General features: G+C 41.2%; 1 protein-coding gene and 1 pseudogene across 1 annotated transcript in view; one reads left to right on the top strand and one right to left on the bottom strand.

Moving 5' to 3' along the window:
- LOC110336837 overlaps nt 1-2,379 on the bottom strand; it is a 69,132-nt pseudogene extending 66,753 nt beyond the window's left edge.
- Nucleotides 1-24,644, top strand: part of Csmd1 (CUB and Sushi multiple domains 1) — a 1,532,231-nt gene that overhangs the window by 977,440 nt on the left and 530,147 nt on the right. The window contains exon 6 of the mRNA XM_021218735.2: nt 6,529-6,641. Coding sequence (XP_021074394.1) covers nt 6,529-6,641 — 113 coding nt within the window. The remainder of the gene's footprint in view (nt 1-6,528; nt 6,642-24,644) is intronic.

Genomic DNA, 24,644 nt, shown 5'->3' with positions numbered 1-24,644 from the left:
AAAGTAAAATAGGTAGATAGGTGATAGATGATAGCCAGAAGATTGACATATACATAGATGATAGATGGAAAGATGATAGGCAAATAAACTGATGGATGATAGGTAGATGGCAGATGGAAAGATAATAGAAATATATCAACTACTTATATATGTATTTTTCACATACACACACGTGCGCATGTGCACACATGTGCACACACACATATATTCATGTTTGTGCATATACAAAGCATGTATGTAGAATGTGTATCTATATCATTATGTATGCACAGTCTCTACACATACAGGTAATATAAATGGAGATATTGAGACAGAAAAGATGTATACATACAGATGGCAAAGATACTAATTCTTTGCATGTTAAGATAAGGATTGGAAAGGGGAGGTCTGGAAATCACCAGTAGGGCAACGCCAATAACAATGTAAGTTTTATTTGCAATAAAACAATATAAGTTAAGTAACGTAAGACCTAGATGAGTTGTGACCACTAAGTGTTGTTAGTCCAAATCACTGGATGCCTGTGTCATGCTTGAAGACCTTCACAGATGTAGGAAAAAAGCAATTATCCTTAGGATAATACTTGGTGTTCTATGACCTGTGCCTGAAGCATGTGTGTACCATAGGTGACACAGGAACACTTCCGCTTACTACACCAGCTGAGAAACAGTAGTCAATAGCTGAAGACATATGGCTAGCATCCGAAGGCCCTCTTGTAACTAAAGAAAGCTTAACTGTACCTTCAATGGTCAGGTGTGGTGTTATGGCACAAAGTGAAGCAGCAAATACCCAGACTCCAATGCCAGGTGGCAAAGGCCTTCCAACCTTAGGACCTAAGTGATGCTAGATATGACATCCTACCTATCATAAAACTTCACTGACTTGGTTAGAGCTCAGACTGTGACAATGTCTATTCTTATGCTGACGTAGGTACTAGATGAAGATTCAAGGGAGGGGATTCTGGGCTCACTCTTCAAGGAGTGAGCTGAAACATGCCATTTCTCACAGCCATTCTTTACCTTGGCTTCTGTATCATTTTGAAACAAGACTTGAGGATCTTCACAGGGAAAAATGCCAAAGTGCCACAAGGCCAAAGGGCCACTTTTTATGTCCCATCTTCTCCCATTGCTCAGGGAAGAGGACCAACCACTTCCAAGACTTATATGCCATTCCTTGGCACTTTCTCTTCAGCTATGGGTGTGATATGCATGTATGCATGCCTATGTATATGTATGTGCCATGGATACAACAAATATGTATACACCCACACAATTATTTACATGCACACATACATATACAATCGGACATCATTTTTTACTTCAGTGCAAGGTAAAAGTTCTTGTTTATTACCCTCCTGCCTATTCTATAAACTTGGCATGGTTCTGTAAATCTTAAGTTCATGGGAATTTACTTGACTTACAATATGAATGGCATATTAAAATTAAAAATATGGCATTTTACAAGTTCAATGTGTGACCGTATTATATTCAACTCTGGTAAAACAGGTACATGAGCCCCACAACATGGATTATTTCCCATTGCATCCCTGTAAGAACACAGCAGAAAACCACTATCAGCCATAGACCGCTCTCCCCTAATCTATAAGCAGCTTCTTTGAGCTAATAGGCTGATTAAACTATTTAGTCTCCATAGACAGAACAGATCATTTAAAGTGTGTCCTAGTATCTCTAATAGGTTCTGGTTTCTTAATCATCATGAAAAGGTTTTAACTGCAGAGGGATTCCTCCACATAATCTCTATAATGATTTTCTAAAATTGCAAGAAATCTGCCTTCTAGTCAGAAGTGCCCAAACAGAGTAAAGCTGAAATCCATTAGGGTTTCCAAATGCATTTTAGGAAATTATATCAATACGTTGACTCTACGTTTTTCAAGTTATATAAGCAAAATGCAAGTCACCAACCTGTGTTCATGGAACTCAGTTCAACATGTTCAGCCCCTTCCATCATTTAAAAGAAAGCTGACCAGTGGTTGAATGAAAAATAAGTAATATGTGCCTTATAAATAGAATCCCAGAATTTATGGCAAAACTATTTGGGGAAAGTGGAACAAATTGGCTTGCTCTATTTTGGCTCAAAGCAGGCCATCTTAAATTGAGCAGTCCCGTGAGTCCTACGTTTATTTTTACTTTTAACAGAAGCAGAACCTTGTTGAGGGCCCTGAATGAACATGAAATTTTCCATTGCTTTAAGTGGCTTAATTTGACATTCTTGAATAAAGCAAGAAGTGATTCTCTCAGCTGCACTGAAGGGACACTTGGCCTATCAGATCCTTTTCTCAGTGATATGATCAAATACATGACAAGAATCAATTCTAGAGAGGAGGAGACTTACTTAGGCTCACCACTTCAGAGTATGCTCCATTATGACGCAGAAGGCATGATGCAGGAAAATGGGGTAGCTCATCACATTGCTCCTAAAATCAGGAAGCAGAGAGGGATGGGTGCTGGTGTTCAGCCCCTTTTCATTCAGTCTGGGACCCCAGCCCTCAGGATGGTGCTGCTCAAAGTTGGGATGCCCAAAGAAGTCTCTCTTCTGCTCTAGTCTATGGATATGAGGAGATGAACTACCTCAAGCTCCTTCCTTCATTTCCATGTAGTAATGGAATGTAACCTGGAATTAGTAATGGAATGTAACCTGGAATTAGTAATGGAATGTAACCTGGAATTGGGAACTAAAAACAAACAAACTCCCCCCCCCCCAACTTCCTTTTGGTAAGTTATTTTATCACATAATCAGAAATGAAACTGAGATATAAGTCCTCTTTTATTTTGTCACATTCTGAGGTACAGCTAACACTGAAAGCTTCATATGAAGAAACCCATGACATGGTTGTCAGCCAACCATTAGGGAGACTGAGGCAGGAGGATGACAAATTTCATATCAGCCTGGTCTATATAATGAGATCCTGTTTCCTAGGAAGAAAATATGCACATATTAAACATATAGAATTTGACATTGATCATCAAGTGGTTCTCTTTCCAGTTCAAACCAATAAATAAACATACATGGGCAACTGTATTCAGATACACCCTGGCACATACTCACTTAAGAAATAAGCTTTTAAAATAGATTAATTACTTCTTTCTAGTTAGTAATCTTTAAGATATTTTATTTGTTTGTTCTTCATTTATGTATATGTGATAAATATGTATGACCTTATAAAACTGTGTGAGTCCAGGAACCAGAAGAGGGTACTGGATCTCTTGGCACCAAAACTCCATGTGGTCATAAGGTGCCAGGTAGGTTCTGAGACCTGAACTGCAACCCTTTGCAAAAACAATGAGTAGCTTAATCACTGAGCTATCTCTCCAGACCTCTAAAATTTTATACATTTTACAGTTTTATACATTGTCCCTATTATTCTAAGACAGAAATCAACAGTCTGTTGCTTATGAACTCACTCTGACCCATGAACTCAGAATAGGTTTCATAATGTAAAGTAAATTATATTAAACGTATATGCCAGAATCTATATATATATTCTACTTTGTTGTAGAATAAACATGAAGCACCCTATGGCTGTTTTTCAATGATAATACACTTACTAGTTGTAAAGATACTAAACAATACCATGTAGCCTTGTCAGAAATGTGTATCATACAAACCTGCCCCTTCCTGTGGTTTAGTCTTTGCAAATACAACATGGTCAAGAAGGTATTGTTTTAAGAGTGCTGTAAATGTTGGAATGCTATGCAATGCAATCCTACCTTGTTGTAAGGATTAGAATCTTTAAAATAACAGGCTTTAAAGCTGAGACAAGTAGGTGTCTATTTCCATTATACCAAGCCCAACAGGTAAATGAAGATGAGTTAAACTGGTTCTAACCTTTTAATCATCAATTCCCATTTCCTTTGGGCATCTTCAGTGTTACCTGGAGATATGTGGTTGACAGAGCAAAGGAAGAGGACATAAAGCCTGTTTAGGAATCAGTCCTGTTAAACTGTCTGAACTGTACTTCAGGAATCAAAACAGTGGGAGAGTATTTAAATCAGTGACATAAGCACTTATGATTGGGCGAATCATTATGGAACTTTTAACTCTAAGTCCATCCTATACATTTCTAAAGTTTGCCATTGAAACTGAGCACCTGGCATAGCAGGCTTGACCTCAGACTCCCCAACACTGTTTTCCACCGGGCAGTAGATAAATGAGGAGATATTTCATATACACAGACACTGTTTTCCTGTGCTTGGAGGCAAAGAATTCAGTTTGACCACAGAGGTAGGGTTATGCAAGGGACTGGGAGCAAACTCCACAGACACATGTTCACTAATAAACATCATTTCAAGATTTGGTATCCAGGATGCAAAACAATTACACAGTGCACAGCCACAGTATATCCCAGCACCAGGAAAAACGCATTAGATGCTAGTCCACCTGATTTCCATTTGGACTGACTCTGTATCCATGGACTCAGTAAACCACAGATCAAACATATTTTTAATTGTTTCTTCATTGAATATTTAAAAACATTTTCTTCATTATTCTGCCCTAAACAATAGAGCAAGACACATGTAACCTTATCTTTATGTTATGAGCCATCCCAAACCTCAAAGGTTATACACCAATATTATCCATATTAGAGCCTTGAGCCTGTGAATTCTGAGCCTTGTTGGATAGGTAGGTATTCATTGTGTCTAATGAGAAAGCACTATATTTTACAGATGGTAAAACTTTCTTACAAATCACGACCTATTTCTGGTACTTTCTAGGACTTTGGCAGCATATGGTAGTAGTTCTGAATGTTCAGAGTAGTGGTATGCCAAGGACCAGCCTCAGGTTGGAAAGGGGTTCTGAGGTGAGGTGTTTGAGAGCAGTGAATCAAACTAGTAGAAGTTAAATCATGGGTTATAAGCTGATGGCCTATGTTCTGCTTGAGACAGTTTTCTCTTGCTATTCTAAAAATTCTCTGAAGAGCTCATTGCTTGTAGATCAAAAGCCCAGTCTTTTATTTACACATCAATTCAGTCATTACCTCAGGTTCTCTTTTGATTATCCCATGCTTCAGCATTGCAGGACCCCAGCTCCTTGATTCTTAGGAGGAGACAGTAAACACATTTTTTTTAATATTATAAAACAATTCAGAGATCTGCCTGCCTTTGTTAAGCACAGACAATAACCTAGCTGGGTAGGACCCTGAAATGAAATTATCATTCCTACAATGCCTGGTCTTGGATCTAAAGTTCCTCTGTCCCACGCTGACCAGGACAAATAAAACAACTTAGCACAACTAAACACAAACAATAAGCAAATAAAACAACTTAGCTGGGTGGGATCTTGCTTTGCAATCACCACTCCCTAAATCTCTTAATCTCCTACTTTAGTAACTTTCTGACAAGCTGGCTTTATAGTGCTGCTTTCTCTGTTCTTTTAGATCTGTGAAGTTCCTTATACAATTCATACTGCATCCGTATATTTTGCATAGTTGAGAAATTGTATATTTTTGAGCTCATGTTTCCATAGTTCTTTCCCACAGCCTTAAGGACCATCCTGAAGGCCTGAGCATTTACCATTTTGCTCAGAAGTTAGACACTTCTTCACCTCCCAGGCTTGTGCTGTCTGTGGTTATCATGAACTCTTTATCTTTGGCAGAGAAGACATTTCTTGAAATATGTGCATTATTATACAAACAAGCCTTATGCCCACAGCAACCAACAATATTTCTGGAGGCCTATGCCCTGCTGACTCTGTTCCAGAGGCAGGAACCATGTTTTGTCATCTCTTGCATGGCCAAGCCAGACTCAGCTGTGATAGAACTGAAATTCTGGGGAACAGTAAGGCTGTGTCCTAAGCCTGGTGGAGTATATGTCCAGTCTTTCTGATTCTTAGGGTCTTTAGGATGTGAGCATTGTTTCCCCCTTGCAATTCAAACCACATTACAACAGTAGCTATAGAAGATGCCACTATCCAGGTGACTGAGCTGACCACTGGAGAGCAGAGACACATTTTAAACCATTCTGAAAGATTAATCACATTTACTTTTTTTTTTTAAAAAATTAATGTTACTTTATTAAATTCTCACTTTTTTATATTATTCCAGTATCTTTAACACTTGTCAATCTCATAGAAATCTTCCTTACTATGGTGGGAAAGGTTTCCTAGGGTAAATCATACATGTGGATTATAGGAAAGTAGTCTACTTTCAGACATGATAAGCAGCAAGTTACCTCAGCTATATACTTCTACCTCCCCCTTTTCTATTTATGCTTTATTATGATCAGGTTCCTGAGAGAAGGAATTGAGAGCTCAAATCACAGATTTTTGCATCCATCATTGATGAAGACAAGAAATATCACATCCTTTCAGAGACTTTCATTCCTTCGTTTCAGATTAGAGTGGTCCTGTTTTGCCCAAAACATTTTAAGATGTGAAGGCAAATAACAACCTCCCTCTACTTGAAGCGTCTCAGGAGGCTGTCCGTGAACCGATTTAGAAACAGGTGTGATAGTGCCGTGGGACATTTGATCTGTTGGTTTCAAAGGATATTTCTCTCTGCTTTCTCTTCTCTAGGCTCACAGGCATGAACCTCCCATCCCCTGTGATCAGCAGCAAGAACTGGCTCCGTCTCCACTTTACATCTGACAGCAATCACCGGCGTAAAGGGTTCAATGCTCAGTTCCAAGGTAAGAAGGGACTGGCTGAATAAATGAAAAATAAATAAGTGAGTGACGTGGAACATCCTGGTCCTTCTTCACCCTCAGATTTTGCAATATTACCAAAGAAAGAAAAAGAAACTTAATTTTAAAAATGCTCCCATTTATGTAGAAGCAATCAACGTAGGAAGGTGTATAGGAATGATGGACCAACACTGGTTAATAATCCCTAGGCCTCTGACAGTCTATGGCAGTAACTGGTTTTACTGAGGCATAATCAAGCATTACTTAATAAATTTATGTTATCATTCGTTGTACTTACCATCCACATAACAAATAAACATTCACTGCAGTTTATGTTATTACAGGCTTAGCATAGCTGAGTATGTGGGTTGTACTTAAAAATTCAAATGAATCTTGACACAATATTTAGTCCTAAAACATCCTTATACTTGAAAAACAAAGTTACCCGATTCAGTAATTTACATGTCATGAGCCTCAGAATAAAGATAATATTATTTAGTCAAATATAGCTGTCTTCAGCAGTGTAATTCTGAAAAATTCTGTTTGCATCTGGTTTTTCCTATCCTTATGCCTGATCCTGCATATTTCTAATTGTCAGTAATGTATATTAATACTACAGAAAGGGAATCCATTGATAAGTGGCCAACAGAAAACCATTCTATGTACAAAAATTAGCATATTCTAAGTTCTTGATGGGGAAGAAGCTCACAGGGGCTCATCCTTTCCCTGCTGAGCTATTTGGTCCTGAAAGACTCAGGGAGAGGTAAAGTTACTATGTCTTTGTGTACCCATTGGTGAGCTCCAGTGGATAATTTCTATCCCACAATATCACACAGCCTTGTTTCAACTCTAAGTTTCAAACAAAAACAAAAGCTAGACAGGATGACAGGAATTGGAAAGGTACTTGATTAAAAATGAGTTGTATGAGTGTATGGATATGTCAAATAATAAATACAATCATTAAAATAAAACACCACAACTGAGCTCCCTACAATCTCCCCATACATGAGCTTAAGAATGTGGCTCTCAACAAGGCTATGTTCCCTCAGTTTGCAAAGCACAGTGTGGTGGTTTGAATATGCTTGGCCCAACAGTGGCACTGTTAGGAGGTGTGGCCTTATTGGAGGAAATATATGTTTCACTGTGGGAGTGGACTATGAGACCCTCCTCCTAGCTGCTTGCAAGACGGTCTTCTCCTGTTAGCCTTGGAACAAGATATAGAGCTCTTAGCAACTCTAGTGCCATGCCTGCCTGAACACTGTGATGATGATAATGGACTGAACCTCTAAACCTGTGAACCAGCCCTAATTAAATGTTGTCCTTTATAGGAGTTACCTTGGGCTGGTGAGATAACTCAGTGGTTAAGAGCATGACTGCTCTTCTGAAGGTTATGAGTTCAAATCTCAGCAACCACATGGTGCCTCTCAACCATCCATAATGAGAAATAAATTAAAAAACCTATGCACTGGCATGAATGGGCCAGAGCAAGAGGGAGATAGGGAAGCAGGGAAGGGGAAGAGGTACCTGGGTCAATTTGTCTCTTCACAGCAATGGAAACCCTAACTCAGATATACATGAAGTTAAGCGTATAGTACTGTATTTCTGGTCCTTGGTCACATAGAATAAGGATATTTGTAGGGTATGAAATCTGGATGGTGTAGAGTTGAACATAGGATTAGAGCTTATTGCTGGCCGACCAGGCCTTGGGCAAGGTGCAGACCAGAAATCACCTGACCTATAATCTAGGTGGAACTTCCTTCACCATTGTAAATTTGGGTCCTTACTGGGGTCGTGGATCACAGGCCTGCTTTCCCATGTACTGTTATAGGTCCTTGTCTTTACCCTCAGGTTATAGTCCACCATCCTGGACTTCTACAGTGGGAATATCCAATGGTTCCACATATTCTGGGTCACAGGCAAAGCAAAGAACTTTATTGTAATCATGGGTACTCCAGTGGACTGTCTTTAAGGCCCCTTATCTTCTAGAAGTTGCTGTGATGCAGTACATTGAAAGAACCTAGTGACGGGGGAGACCTGTCCCATGTTCACAGAGTTGACAGTGTGAAGAAGAGGACACTAGGTCTGATGGGGGATATTTCTGAAGCTTCTGTGTATTCATCCACATCAGTAGAGGGACCTGACTCTGAGTTAAAATAGCCACATCGGGTCCTTAAAACTCTTCCAGGCTGTTACGTAGTATGGTAGCCTGTAAAGTGCTGAAAAGGACTTTTTTTTTCTTAAAGGTTTGGTTATTTTCTCAGCAGTGGAAAATGTTTGGAATATCACCCCTCAAACCTCATTATTTGTGTGATAGGAATAAGTGCAGCTAATAGAATATGTGGCTTAAAAGTGACCCAGACTTAAAGACACGAGAAGCACACAGACTGGAGGGAAAAAAAAATCAAAAAATACAATTTTAAAATTGTAAAATTATAAGATATATTTCTGAAATTTGCAAAAATATAAATTATAAAGTAATCAAAATAAGTATTGCATGTAATTGGAGTCTGATTAAATATAATTTGTACCAGGGTCTAAAAGAGTCTCCAAGTGACACCAATGTATCAGACTACATAGTCCTAGCTGAATTGCTGTATATGGAAACCTTGTCCATAAATTTTGGTCCAATAAATTGTGGGTAGATGAAACTACTACCTTCTTGTTCATGAGCTCATAGGCTTCTCGGACTAGGGAATTACCCTCAGACCACCTCTCAGCAGGTCTGCCACAAACGTTGGGCCTAGATTCCATGTCTCCCATCTAAAAAGACATTGACTTAACAGAGCCATCAGCAATGACAGCAGGAAATTCTGAACTGGGCCATGACTAATGTAGAATATTTAATTTACTGGTTCTAGAGGGCAGGCCCAGCATCCGTGAAGGGAAGCTTCAGGAAGAGACCGGTTGCTGGTTCTAGAATAAACCCACGAATGTCAGAGATCACGCTACATGACAGTAACCTAGGATGCTGTCTTCCCTGAGTCCTCACCAGGCACCTAATACCATGTCCTGGCCGAAGTTAGTCTCCGAGCACTAGTGAGAAGCTAATTAAATTGTCACTTAGGGAAAGATGTTCTACACCAACCCTTTTCCATCTGCCTGGTTTGAATACCAAAGAGTTCCCATCCCTATTTGCTTTTTAAAATGTAACACAGTAAGGGGGATCATCCACACAATTGGTCAGTAACCATAGCAGTCAAAATGCATGCAGAGTTTACCAAATTTCTCTACCCTACTTTATAAATATTCCTTTGTCAAAGGTTTGGGGTGTATGTACATTTTCTCTACTTTTTTTAATAGAAAAAGTGGTCTTCAAAAAAAATACCATTGGCAGTTAAGTAAATATGCATACCTGAGTATGATGGAACATTCTTATAGGCCAGGAAACTAGAAAGGAGTCCATGGAGTTTGTGGGGCTGGAAAAGAGCTGACTTTACAGGAGAGGTGTGGGGAAGACACAAGAGCAAATTAAGTGGGGAGAAAAGGCAGAGATGGGGACTGGAGACCTGTGATTTCTTAAGTCCATATAAAATGTAAAATAACTTTAAAAGTGCGTTTGTAGCTTTGCCACATTGTTGAGCTTTGTGGTGCTCACACTTGTCACTTGTAGTCATCCCTATGTGGAGATTCTTGAGAATTCAGAGACACAGGATCTCCTGGAAGCCCTAGGTGGCTTCCACCTGCCCTTCACATTCCAGTAATCTTTCTCAATGCATGCTTGCTGTGTTCTCCCAAAGGAGGTGGTTTCACAGAAACAAGAACAAAGGGAAATTTCTTCTAGTTTTGCAACCTGTCTTAGCTCAGCAAGCAGCCCATGTCATAAGGCATCTCTGCTTGTCTTATCTTGTGGTTTTTAACCACCTACTAATTCCTTCTCTGTCATGTCATCTGGCTTCCCTTTTGCCCTTCCCCCCTCACCTAGGCCATCCAGTCATTCCAGCATCCAAGAGAGGGATGATTGGCAAGCCAGACAGCCAGGGGCTCCTGCTTTCGATGTACACTCACTTTTAAGATAGCGCTGTGAGCAGAAGCTGCTGTAGAGTAGGTGGGACCGGGGAGTATATGACAGCTTTATGTAGGACGTATTACTTCTCTCAAGCAGCTGAAAATGAAGCCCATTCTTTATATGTTGCCTCCACCATTAATTACAATTAAACAAGGACCTTGTTAGCCCCATCCATCATCCGGGCGTTTTTGATGTCTACAAGATGAATTTTTAAAAAACATATTAATCTTGAACCTTGAAAGCCTGTGTCCTGAGTAGGCTTCTCTGAGCTGGGCTCCTGTTCTCAATATATTCACCTGGCTATCAATAAAATCTTGGTTTTCATAAGATGCAACCCCCATTGATTTCTATAATGAATAAATCATTGTGAGAGAAAGTGTTTATAATAAAGTTCCAATTTAAGTAGGGAACACCCTGTCTCATAAATCAAGTGAAAATCGGATGGCAGCTTTAAAGCCTGTGTTGACACAAATAATTAGCTTGCTTTTAAGTTATGGCTCTATATAAGCATTGATTTTCCTTTTATTTAAAACGCAGACCTTTATACAAAATGGGGACTCCCGTGTTATTAAAAATGCATTTGGGAAATTGAAACTTCATGTGCCCAGACTTATAAAACCTGTGTGTTACCCATTCTTACACAGGCACAGTCCCTGCAAGTATATTGTTAACAAGATCTCTAAGACAGGAGTCCACTAGGTCCTAGTGTCAACACATTTATGCACCTCTCTCCAGCAAACACTCAGGCTGCAGAGTGTAAGGAGCATTAGACAAGACCTAGAAGGTGCTTGCCTGGCATTCTCTTAAGCCATGAAGGCAATCAAAGGCTCAGATCCATCAAGTTCCCATTTGGACACTGGCCTGCAGAAAGAAGCTGGGCTACTGAGGATGCTCTAGAGGTAAACACATGGTAGTGGGAATGACCTACTTATTACCACCTAGGGTGTTTCTGGGTAAAGTATTTTAGACAGGGAAAGTATTTTCCAATACAAATAACCTAGCTAAAGGTAATCTCATTCCAAGTGACTCTGAAAACCTAACTTTTATAACAGAAGTATCCTGATAACATAAATTCCACTGAAATTAGACACACTGAACTACCGCTCCCCCTCCCCAGTATCATTTCATTTTTCTTGGAGCAGAAGACTTAGGCAACTGCCAACTCCACAAACATCTGCTCCAACTCTCAACTGTTTTAGCGACACATATATTGTCAGCCAATGTCCCTCTTCCCTGTGTGTCCTGTTCAACAAACAGGCTTAGTTCTATCTACTTCTCAGACATGGAAGAGGAGGAAGTATGTCACGCAGAGTCTTGTGAGAGCATCATCTCGTATAGGAGGAATAGTCCTGATTGATCCTCCCTATCACATGCAAGTCCACCTCCTGATGCTGGTTCTATGTTGGCTGGATTCTCCTTCATCCTCTTAATTCTCTGGGTCAGGTCAAAATCCTGTAGTACTGGTCATTGTATACAAGAAACACCTACTTCAAAGTAGGGCTGCCTGGCTTTGCTGGAGTGATAGCTCATTGTGGGAGGGGGCCCCCAGTGCCATGAAGTCAGAGTAAAATTTACTGTATCACACAGACAGGAGCCTGGAGTCTAGAAGGTAATACAGCACAGATTGCATGGCAGAACCAAATATTTATAGGATAGAGGTGAATGAATTTGTTTGAACAGGCAGCCTGGTTCCCTTGCAACAATCAGTAATCAGTATTACTCACACTTTCATTTTGCCTATCATTGAGAAGTACACAGAATTTTTGAGAACGTGCTTCACCCTACCCCCAGTATCCCTTTCTGTTATTCTTAATGCTTCAATCTATTCAAATGACTGTCTCCATGAACAGGAGATGTTGGGTTTATTCTTGACCTTTAGGTGACATCACAAGTCCTTTGTGAACCCCGGAAACAAAGAGCAGCAAATTGAAGGGAAGATGCCTGGCTTCTGAGCCCTCCTTCAGTCCCCCCTCCTGGGTTATATCTCAGCTTGTGTGTGGAGGTTGTCAAAGATGTAGCACACATGGTAATGCCTATTGGCAAACACCTCCAAGTGCCTCGCCATAGTGGCTCTGGGGTTTTGAACAGAAAGTCTCTGACATATCTTCATTGGATCCATTCTAGTGCAAACCCTAGAAGAGCAGCTAGTTTTGGACCTGGACAGCAATCATGTAGCATGTAGACATGCCACTGTCACTGGACACTTGTGTAGTCCCTGTTTGGGCATCAAACTCCATATTTTATCTCCATGAAAGATTCTTTGGTGTTTTTCTTTTCTTCTTAAGTGATAAAAAAAAATTCTTATTTAGGTGTTTTTATATACTATATATATGTATATATGGAAACCTTGTCCATAAATTTTGAATTTTGGTCCAATAAATTGTGGGTAGATGAAACTACTACCTTCTTGTTCATGAGCTCATAGGCTTCTTGGACTAGGGAATTACATATATATATATATATATATATATATATCTCCTAGGCTCATGGACTGAATTTGACCAAGCCAGGCAGGTCCCAGCAGAGAAATCATAAGTGGGAGGCCAGGAGGATGGTATTATAGTACAGGCCAGGCCAGGGTTTGTGGCCAGATTCTTCAACCTAGAGCCTCAATTTCATGGTTTCATTCTGAATATCTTGTAAGAGAGGGGAAAAGAGAAAGCCAATTGACCCTGAATTTCAGTCAACAAAACCTACTTCCCAGTCTGTTGGATTCATAGTTCTCAACACAGGCCTTCATTCCTGCTCAACATCAATGTGTCTCCCCAGTGTTGGGTCACTGGCATGTATCACTACGCTCGTCTCTAAAATCTGGATTTCCTGCCCATCTTCCTCATGATGTGGTTCTAGAGTCAACTCTTCCTTACCTGTTGCCTATAGCAACCTCATGTGCTTGCTGTTTTATATTATTTTAGTATCTACTGCATCCACTTAGTGCTCAATCTGCCTGTATGAATGTGTACATAGGGCCATTTCCTGGAACATGGGGGGCCTCTCATGGGCCACATTCCTAGAGAAAACAGACCCTCCCTCTCCCAGAAGCCATTTGCTGCTAAAGGTGGGCATACATGACTCTGTCCCTCATCCACACTGGGATTCTGGGTGACTTTATCTTGTGCAAACCTTGTGCATGCAGTCCTAACCTCTATGCGTTCCTGTGTGCAGGGGTGCTGTTAAGTCCTATAAATTCGCTTTTGCTACAGACATCTGCTTCCCCTTTTGTAATTGACAAAAAAATGTCCAAACACTGGAAGTAAAGTAAAAACTATTCTGAGGGAAAAGAAAACAATGTTTTCAAATGGCAGGTGCTGTTGAGAACTAAATCAATGTAACACTTAAACATTTAACTTCAACGTAATGAATTCCTGATTGGCACTTCTCACTCCTCTAAAGGAAGCAGTAGCTAAGAAATGGTGCCACAGGCTTGGCATGAGAACCTTTGTTTGGATCCCCAGAACACACATAAGGCCAGATACCTTGGATACTATGAATAGTGGGGGCAGTAAACAGAACAGTCACATGTCTCCAAATCACATTCATGTAGAGTTCCTGGATTATCTTCCCAGGAGTGTTATGGTTGCATCTATCCATAGATCTCAGCAGGTTGTTCAAGGCAGGAAGCCTGTAGTTTTGTATGTCTGTACAGTTTTCTTCTCTGCAGCATTAAAAGCTATAAACTAGCTATTGGCTATTTAGAGCTTACATAGCAGGTGTTGAAAATTACTGACAAGCGATGGCTCTTCCTGGATGCTCACACAGATGCTCAGCTCCACCTCCTCTCTTAGGAAGGATGACAACTTCAGGCTTTGTTCTCTAGAACCTGACTTAGGTTCTGTAGATGGTGAAGATGAACTTTATGCATATCAAATTTAAAGTCATGGTCAAAAAGGATCAGCATAAAAAAACAGCTCTGCGAACCGAATATAATAAATCCTATCTTTAACAAGAACATTTCTACACAACAATAGCACCGCCTGTTAAGCTTGCTCTGGTGGCTGAACCCTAACACTTTATTATGATGAACCAAAGATGTTAATGCTTCTTTGAATTTTGATGTCTCCGAAAGGGGATGATTTCTTTGGCAGAGTATCCTCTGGCCTTGTGGTACATAAAATATCTCCACACTGACAGTCAGCAGTGCTAGGGGGACTGGAGACATTTCTCTTCCCTCCCCAACAAAAATGTATTTATTTTATTTTATTTATTTATTTATTTATTTATTAATTTATTTATTTATTTTTGCCAGTTCTTCAGTCACAACCCCAGCAGTGCCATAGGGCACTGACACAGTGCATAAATGTTAGCAAAGGCATTTAGGGAAAAGTGGAATACAGCAAGAAGAAAATGTCAGGATTTGCTGGAGAGATGGTTAGTTGGTTAAGAGCACTTGTTGCTCTTCCACAGGATCTGTTCCCAGGGCCCACATGCTGGTTCCAGATGGTGTGTATCTTCAATTCCAGGGGATCTGAACCGTCTTCTGGACTCTGAGGATACTCTGTGTATTGATTTACACACACACACACACACACACACACACACACACACACACACACACATGTATGAGCCTAGAGATGTGACTAAGAGGGTTAGAGTACTTACTGCCATTGCTAAGGATCAGAGATGTTTTCAGCACCATGGCTGATGGTTTAAATCACCTGGAACTCCAGGTCCAGGATCATTTGATACCTTTGGCCTCGTCAGGTATCTTCTTCATTCATTTCATTCATGTGCACACACCTTCTCTGAGATACACACACACACACAGACACATGCAAACAGGTAATTCTAAAACTATGCTATATTATGTTTGATATGATCTAAAGTTAATACTATGTATTATAGTGATGAAGGAAAATAAGAATTTAATAACTCTCAGGTTTGTCTATTGCCTCTAAATATTAGCAAATTGATCGCTCTGAAGGATGCTGATAGTCTATGTGGCAGAAACCTGAGCCCTCACATGCAAAGTCACAAAGTCACCACCTCTAAGAATGCACAGCATCTCAGACAGGCAGACATGGCAAGGCTGAGAGCAGTGTCTTCCTGAGAAGACACTGTGCCTTGGTTCACTAGGACATAAGCAAACTATAGGCCAATATATAACCATGCTTAGCATATATCTATACCAGGCACAGACACACTGCATGCATACATACCTTCACAGATACACATTCCAGATATGCACAAGGAATATACTCACACATCACACATACCCCAAGGTACACAAACACACTGGCCCAAACCACAGGCATGTGTACTCACGTCACAGGCTTATTCAAAGTCAAAGCTGGCCATGTACATAGGTATATCAGCTTTCTACTTTAAGTAAATCTTTCTGTGTTTCCCCCCATTTTTCTCATCTTATTTTTCACATTCCACCTCAATACATTTTACTATGAAGCTAATTGCAAGCTTAAAATCTACTTTTGTATTGGTGTCCCAACCCATAATTGTCCCACCAGACCTGCCCCTCTGTCATACGATTGTCAAGGTTAGCCAAAGGCTGACCCCATTTGGGAGATTCTGTTCCAGGGGTTTAAATACTGCCTTGGCTGAGTGCTTTATTCTGCCCCCAACCCCCAGTGATAGATGATGGGCAAACATAGTGTTACCAGTGAGCACTGGCAGGGGGTGGGCAACAACATGTCACTCCCCAAATTTGGAAGCTGGAATCTGAACAGCGAGGGCTGTGGTCCACTTTCCTGGGCTGTATGAAGAGATGACCCAGTGCCTGACAGGCTAGGGAAGCACTGCAGTGGGGGCTTCACGTGGCAGCACTTTGATCTGACACAGACATGGCTCTACCCACCACTCTGAATGGAAGCCTAAAGAAAAGCCAATAACACTGCCAGGGATGAAAGACCTCACAGAAGGAGTGGAGTCTCTAAGTCATCATTTAAACGTAATTTTGTAAAACTTTACTATTGAAATAATTTTAGCGTTTCCATTATTCTTCTAAGACTTCTGACATATTGTGTTTTTTTTTTCCCATAATGACAAATGAGACCCAGAAAGAAAGAAAAAAAATGACATTAGGAAATTAGGTCTGTGGTGAGCTATCTTGGCCACTTGAAAGAAGACTCACCATCCTACTTTAGCAAGAGCAACTTAGAGAGCATTACACTAATCGGCTTATCTCTAAAAAGCCAAAAAAAAAAAAAAACAAAAAACAAAACAAAATCAATGCTTCTTTCTTCAGATAGTTGTTGAATGTGATAAGGATACAAGATGCAATTTTCATTCGTGCAAGAGCCCCTATCCCTATATAGTTTCATGAAGAAATATAATATGTGAGTACTGTAGTTCTATAATTATTTTGTGTAAATTAGCACCAACTCTCCAATCTGCTTACAGTAATTTATACTCTCTTTGAATCATTGAACCCTAAGTGCTGAGTGTCCTCTGTGCCAGATCCTGGGCAAAAATGTCTGGCAGAATTCCTCATGTATCATGTATCATGGATCAACCAATCCACCCTTCAGAGGACTCTCTATGCACCAAGCAAGCAGCACAGTCTCCACCCACCTCCTTCTATACACGCCCCTTTCCATACAGTCCCCACCCACCTCCTTCTATACACGCCCCTTTCCATACAGTCTCCACCCACCTCCTTCTATACACAAGTGCCCCTTTCCAGAGGACTCCTGAGCTATGACTACAAGTGAGGGACTCAGGCGAGATCACAGAGCTCTAAGTAATAAGGACAGTATGAGTCCCAGAAGCTACAGTGTCTCCTCTCAGTGGCCTCTGCAGTTACTACTACATGGGAAGATGAATGTGATGGCAGGGGACTGACTAGGTAGGGTTGTTCCTGCGTGGACCCAATGGCACAGCACAGCTGCTCCTTGAATGGAGCACTTCCTAGAGGAAGGACTAGAGAGACTGAAGTTATCATTATTGAGTAACACAAAGACTGTCCAAAATAATAACAGCACCCAGGAATTAAAGGTAGTGTGATGAACACTGCTCATTCTTTTAAGTTGGAGCAGATGTCTTCACCAGTGGAAGAACAGAGGAGGTTTTCCCCACTTATTGCTTCAAGTCTCCCAGCATCTGTAATCCAGCATGGCAGGGGTTCTCTGTATAGCCCTGGTTATCCTGGAACTTGCTTTGTAGGCCAGGCTGGCCTTGAACTTACATAGATCCACCTGTCTCTGCCTCCAGAGAGTTGGGATTGAAGATGTGTAATATCACTCCCAGATGAACTGAGTATTTTACTCGTAACATGTAGGTAGATGGCCTTTCATTTTCTACTCTTAGAACTTAAGTCAGTCTGGGTCTGTTTTGTATCTTTCCATTTTTTTTTTATTATTTATATCATTTTAAATAAACTTGGGATTGAACTTTGATCAGACAAACAAAAGAAAGATGTTCGCCATGAAGCTTACTGAAAAGGTTATCACAATGGAGATTCAGATGTGAGGCTGGCACCCCTGGCGGGATTCTCTAAGACACAGGCAGTTTTTCTAGAGATATTTTCTTTGTCTTTCTCGGGTTTGAGGTTTCCTGTGCTTGGATTAGCAAGTCCCTAGTGCCGAGACTCACTGTTCGTGAATGGCTCACTCAATACTAACTTCATTGAGAGGTCCATCTGGAAAATATCCTTGAAAAGGAAGCCTGGTTGGCTTGCTGGGGTGATACTGGACTGGCTGGAGCAGAAGTGGCTTGCTCAAGGTTACTCCTATCAGAGAAGATTTTAAGCTTTCCTAAAGAGCACAGCTTTCTGTCAAGTTCCTGCCCTATGAGGTGGCCCCAGGCGAAAGTGCTAAATTGATAGAGTTGGGCTCCTGGAGGAGCTCCTGTGTTCCCAAGGCCACCGCCTCACTTGACCCTGCCTAGGGCTCACCCCCTGGGTTTGGCATAGACCTCTCTGCTTCTACGGTGGCTTCTTCTTCCCTCCTGTTGGTCTATAGTGTGTTAGGTCCTTATGGTCCCAGGCATAGAAACTCATTCAACAATTTTTTAAGAAAAGAGAATTCATAAAAGCGGCATGTTTTCAGACCGTGTGCTGTACTGTTCTTCTGCTGAGCTCTTGAGAAGTCCAGGGTCTGAGGCTAAAGGTCTGCTCTCAAAACTGTCCGATAAAAGCACCTAACAACCCTAAAAGGGCCAGAGCTCTTCTTCGTTTATGAAATATGAACTTAAGAAGTAGGGGACTTACTCCCAGGTATGGAAAGGTTAATCTAACACTTTTGTAAGTTCTGCTGAGCACTCAGAACCTACTACTCCCTCACTCTCCATCTTCAGCAGGCACATCCTGGGCTTCGTCCTCTCTATTCATTCACAATTCACAGTGTCCCTCTCTCTGCTTGTCTCATGCATGGTTCAGAGTCTAATTTCTGACTTCCTTCAGTAAATCTTTTCCATTTCAGCAACTGTTTTTACAGTTCCTGTCCTGTGAATGATCCTTTATAAATTTCCAATAGCTGAAATTAAATCAGCCCTGCCCATCAGCCAGATTTCTGACTTGCCTCCTGGGACTGTAAGAGAGCCATGGTGTTCTGAAGAGGCCATGATCAATGTTATCGTTATTAATCTGACTTGCCAGAATACCAGCCTGTCACCAAGTCACCCAGTGTGCCTCCTTCAGAAAATGCTTCTGCCCAAATCTACTAAGGGGTCGGGTGTTAAAAAATATTGTCTGTGTTGACAACTCTCTAAGGACAGATCTGTCAAATACACAGCTGGCAGGCACAGTGGAAAGTGGAGACCTGAAGCAATTGTTCAATGTTGTTTTCCTCTGCACTTAGGAAAACATTTTTGAAACACAAAAAAAGGTAGTTGTTGCACATTAAAGCCATGGGCTGGGAGGAGCTGAAGGTGTCCCTCTGCAGGTAAGAGCTCTTTCTCTATACACCTGAGGACCTGGGTGTGGTCTATGGGGAAAGGAGACATTTGCCTTGCTCCAGGTTCTGTGGGAGATCTTATCTCAAGGGAATGAGGTAAGGGGTATCAGAGCAGGACACTGAATATCATTCTAAGAGTCTCTGCACATACAGAGTCCATCTCAAATTTATTAAGAGGGCAACGTAGTGTTTTTGCATCCCTTCAAGTACAAACCTTCACCATGGCTGTCATACTGACTTAGCTTAGTGTTCCAACACTCCACATATCATGCACTGAATTTTTCACGCACACAAAGGCCGCTCATAGAGAGGCTACTTCCTCAGAATAAAACCCACTTTTTTTTTTCCCTCTGCGGAAAGAACTGCTTATGAATTCTAACAGGCTGACAGGAAGCCTTACTGCCCTGACTGGTCGTGATCACTGTCTGGGCAGCCTTTGACTCCTTAGTGCATATTGCACTCTATGGGTACCCCAGCATCTACAGCTCTAAGAATTTGAAGTTCACTGACTTGAGTGACAGATACTATGACTCTACTTGTAAGAAGCCATACTGGAACTCAGTCCAAGGCTTTCACTCTATGAAGGATAACTGAGCCAAAGGCCACTGTATGGTAACAGGAAGCAAATTTGAGAGGCATCGCTTAAAAATGCCACCAGAAGCAGCCCCTGATGCTGCATGGTTCAGAGACTTGTGGGTGAGAATTCTTCCTTCAGTACTTCATGCCTGGGAGTAGCCTTCTGCTCTTGACCTTCCCATCATCAGAGGCATCTGTAACTTAAGAACTCCCAATTCTTACATTCGAACAGTCCTGTGGTTCAGAATCACCCACCAGGATGTTTAGATCTATGTGTCCAGTAGACACAGAAAATATAACCCGTTCCACTCGTCAGACTCCCTCAGACCTGTATCATCTTGATGGTCACATGCTTAAATACTGTAGTTTTCCTTCTAGTAATTAGAACTTTCAGAAACGTAAAGACTTTTATATCTTGAATGGTGATATAATCAATAGCGGGTGACACAAGGGAACATTAACACACCACGTAGCAATGCAGCAGTGAGTGTTCAGAGCTCTCGGCGGCACAGTCTTGGGACCCAAGTAGTGTCACTAATGGAGACTCTCTGAACCACAGTACTTTTAAAGGTGATTTATTGAAGGCAGGATTCTGCACATATTGGCAAGATGTAAGACGGGTTATAAACCAGAGAGTAGCTCACAGATCAGCGAGTTCCTCTCCTCATTTCACAGTGGCTTCAACTCTGCCATGTTGGGGCAGATACATTAGAGTGCTAAAACAAATCTTGTAGTTTAATAAATACAGTGTTGTCTGTGCTTTTGTGGATTCAGTCTAACAAAGTCCTTTTTCATCTTAGCTTATGGAAGCTCATTATAGAAAATGCATGTATATGTTTATGCATGTGTGCATATATGTACATATGTGCATTTGTACATATATGTGTTTGTATATGTATATATGTGTACATGTGTATAAATGTGTGTATATTGGTATATATATATGTATGCATATGTGTAGGTGTGTGCATATTTGTATAGATGTAGGCATGTATATAGTGTGAATGTGCATTATGCACCTATATATACATGTGCGTGCATATATATGTATTTGCATATATGTTTATCAGTATGCATCTATGTGTGCTATATGCCTGTGAGTGTATATGCACATGCATGCATTTATACATATACATGTATGTATGCCTTTTGCACTTGTCGATATCTTACCTTTACATTCTTATATGAAGACATCATTTTAGGGTTTCTGTGTTGCTCATTGATGGTAGGAAGCAGGCAAAGAGGAAATGTGTGATGGTGACACATGTCTCCTCAGACATTTGCATCACAGACTGCCACCTGCTCATCATGCCTCTTCATTCTTCGCTATTTCTTCATATAGCTTCTCTCAGAAAATCTCCTCTAATTACTCTCTCAAAAATAGCTTCTCATGGTTGCTCATTTAGATATTTATTATACTCCCTTAAAAACTTTCCCAGTCTGTTCCTTTCTCCCACCACATTAATTTTAATTTAATGTTATTAATAAAATTAATGGAGCTGTCCCAAAGTTTGGAGGCTTGGGCCCCGAAATAATTCTATTTACAAGTTAATAATAACTAAAGAAACACAGTGAAGGCAAGTTTAACTGACATGCCAATTAAAAAAATGTTACTACATTTATTTATGTGTGGTAGCACTCTTCTGGTTCAAGTTAGCATCAATTGTAAACTTGACTCAGCCCGGAAAGTCTTCAGTTGAGCGATTGTCTGTATATGAGGCTGGCCAAATGAGGAGTTGTCTTGATAATTAATTGATGCAGCAGAGCACAGCATAATGTGGTGGGAACCATCGTGAGGCAAGTTGTCCTTGATGATGGAAGGGACTGACTGAGTATGCAACTGAGAAAGCAGAGAGTCAAGCAGCAAGCATCCCTCCTCCATGGTTCCTGTCTCCAGCTTCCTGCCTGGAGTTCTTGCCCTGACTTCTCTCAATGATGGGCTGTGACCTGGAAATGGGTGGCAAGTAAACATTTTTAACTCCTGGGTTGCTCTTGGTTGTGTTATTTTCCCACACCAACAGAATTATGGGTGTGGATATTAGAGGAGCACTTGCAGGAGCCTTTTTGCTCCTTTTCTGTGTGTGCCTTTGGGCACTGAGCCTTGACTGAGCCATCCCACTAGAAGGTAGGTGCTAGGTAACAAGCTTGGCAATGCTCTGCATACAGTGCTGAGAACCCTGCTTGGATGAAGAGGCAATCTGGCCAGAGAAGCTTTGTAACTGTGTGTTTACTCCTCTGGTCCTCACTCAGGAAGGTCTCTACTCTCACTCTCACGCACCCAGCCCTTAAGCTCACAGACTCAGCAGATACTGAAGGTTGGAGCTACTTACAAAAAAAAAAAAAAAAAGTTGTTGCCTTACACATGAAAACACTTCCAGGTGATTAGTCTGGATGGTGGCAAGAGAAATGGCTGTCCCAATCTAGCCTGATTCTCCTGTGTCCCACTACCTTAGCTCCAGTAGCTCTTGATCAGTATAGGTTCCCTAGGCTTCAAAGCTCTGCATGAGGCAGAGCCCTCCCCAGCTTGCCAACTTGTCCCTGCCCCCAGCATACCTCTACTGGTTCCTGATTGGCAGCACCTAGGCCTCTCCTTGTCTCCAGGAACATAGATAGACTGCGGTTATTTCCTTGAAAGAATGAAATGAAGACTTGAGCCACCAGCACTGTGAACTTACTACTGTGAAATGTCATCCCCTTTGGGAGATCAGCCTTGTGAAAGTTGAGCAATATGCAGAGGCAGAAAAGGAAGCGGGAAGGAAGAGAAAGGTTGTGTCTGTGCATGTGTAAGAGGTCCCTGCTACCAAGTTGTCATGTGCTCAAAGACACACATGTCTGCTGAAGTTTGATGCAAATAGCTTAATTCCAATCAGACTGGAAACGGCTCCTGAGCCTGTGCAAGGGTGGAGTGGGGCAGGGATGAAAGGTCACCCACAGTTGCCAGTGTGAGGGCCCAGTGATTCTCCTCCTTCTCACCCCCTGTTTTCTCCAATCTAGTCCATTTGTTTTATTAAATGAAAAGCATTGTTCAGACAGGACTGTAAAGGATGCTGTAAAGGATCAAGGCCATCAAGTGTGTTATTACAAGAGAAGTGTGCAAACCAAATAGGAATCTGGGCAAATTCACCTCCTATGCTTGCCCAACTCAGTGACAAATCTGTTTTCAGCTTCCTGAATAAGCTGCATGGGGAAAGCATTAAGTGTGGAGTCCCCCAGTCCCCCATCCTCTAGAACCAGTGGCTCTTCTAGAACCAGTGACTGCAAAGCTGACCCAGCACAGGGCACAGAGCCCTTTAAAAGCACATTTTACATGTAGCAGAGCCACACAGCTGCTAGGGGTTTGCTTGTTTTCTCATTTGAGTGTCACAGACCTCTGCTAAACAGGTGATAATTATCTTTATTAAACAGAAAAGGAACCTGAGATCTAGGGTCATTGCTCACCTGCCAGGTGACATTGTAATGAGACCCAGGACACAGATTAGATACCAAGGCTGCATCCAAAGCTTACACTGAAGGGCCAGGAGACTTTTCCTATTAAAACCCCCTACCTGAGAGTTAGATGAACACAAAAGTGGAACTGTTATCCGTGGAGAAGCAGCAGCAGATCAATCATTATTTATTTAGCATGGAGCACATATTCAGGACAAAGCTGTAAACAGAACAAAGCCTTGAAATGGTAGAATCTCACTGCCTTGCATAGTGTGGCCATTCCACCAGGAACAGAATATCAAACACCAGTGTATTAACTAGCAAGAGATGAACTAATTCCTTTTATTTTAGGAGAATACAGTGAAGTCTGTTTCCTCAAAAACAGTTTCACAGTGTACCTGCCCATCACCTAGCAAAGTGGATACATTTGATTACTGTGATTTCAGATCATCCATTCCCCCTTGGGAATATTACAGAATGACCAGCCAGCCATGTGTTCAGAATACAGTAAACTGAAGGTGCATGAGGCTGCTCCTCACATCAAAATAAGTAGAACTTAAGGCTTCAAAGCAAACATTTTATAAGTGAGAGTAGTATATTCCAGGGCTGAAGCGATTTCTATGCAGTTAAGAACACTTGCTCCTCTTGCAGAGGACTAGAGTTTAATTTTCAGTATCTACTTAAATAGCTCACGGCTACTTTCAACTCCAGATTCAGGGGATCTGATGCTCTTTTCTGGTCTCTGTGGGCACTGTACTTACACATATGAACCATTTGGGGGGCACATGCACATACCCAAACCCACATATAAAAATATATAAAATGTGGTAAAAATAGAAATTAAAGCAGGGTGAAAAAATGAATCCATGATGTGTTCCTGGTTATTGGCCCTGGCCAATCTCTATATAGTGATCTATACTATAGTCATTGATGCAATGTATTATTCTATGCTATAACATGTATGACACAGTGGGTAGACCTGAGACAGAAAAGTCAGGGGAATTCCTGGACATGGGGCAGAGAACAGAACCCTTGCTCTGTAGTATGGTAGAATTCCATTAACGGGGAGAGTCAAGCTTTCCAACACAATTAACACAATGTGCCTGGAAATTGCTTCCATAGAGGCAGATTTGTTCCTTTCATTCAGGAATATTT

Source organism: Mus pahari, chromosome 19 (assembly GCF_900095145.1).
Source record: "Mus pahari chromosome 19, PAHARI_EIJ_v1.1, whole genome shotgun sequence".
Taxonomy (NCBI): Eukaryota; Metazoa; Chordata; class Mammalia; order Rodentia; family Muridae; genus Mus; species Mus pahari.
This window is presented reverse-complemented; position numbering and strand designations above follow the sequence as displayed.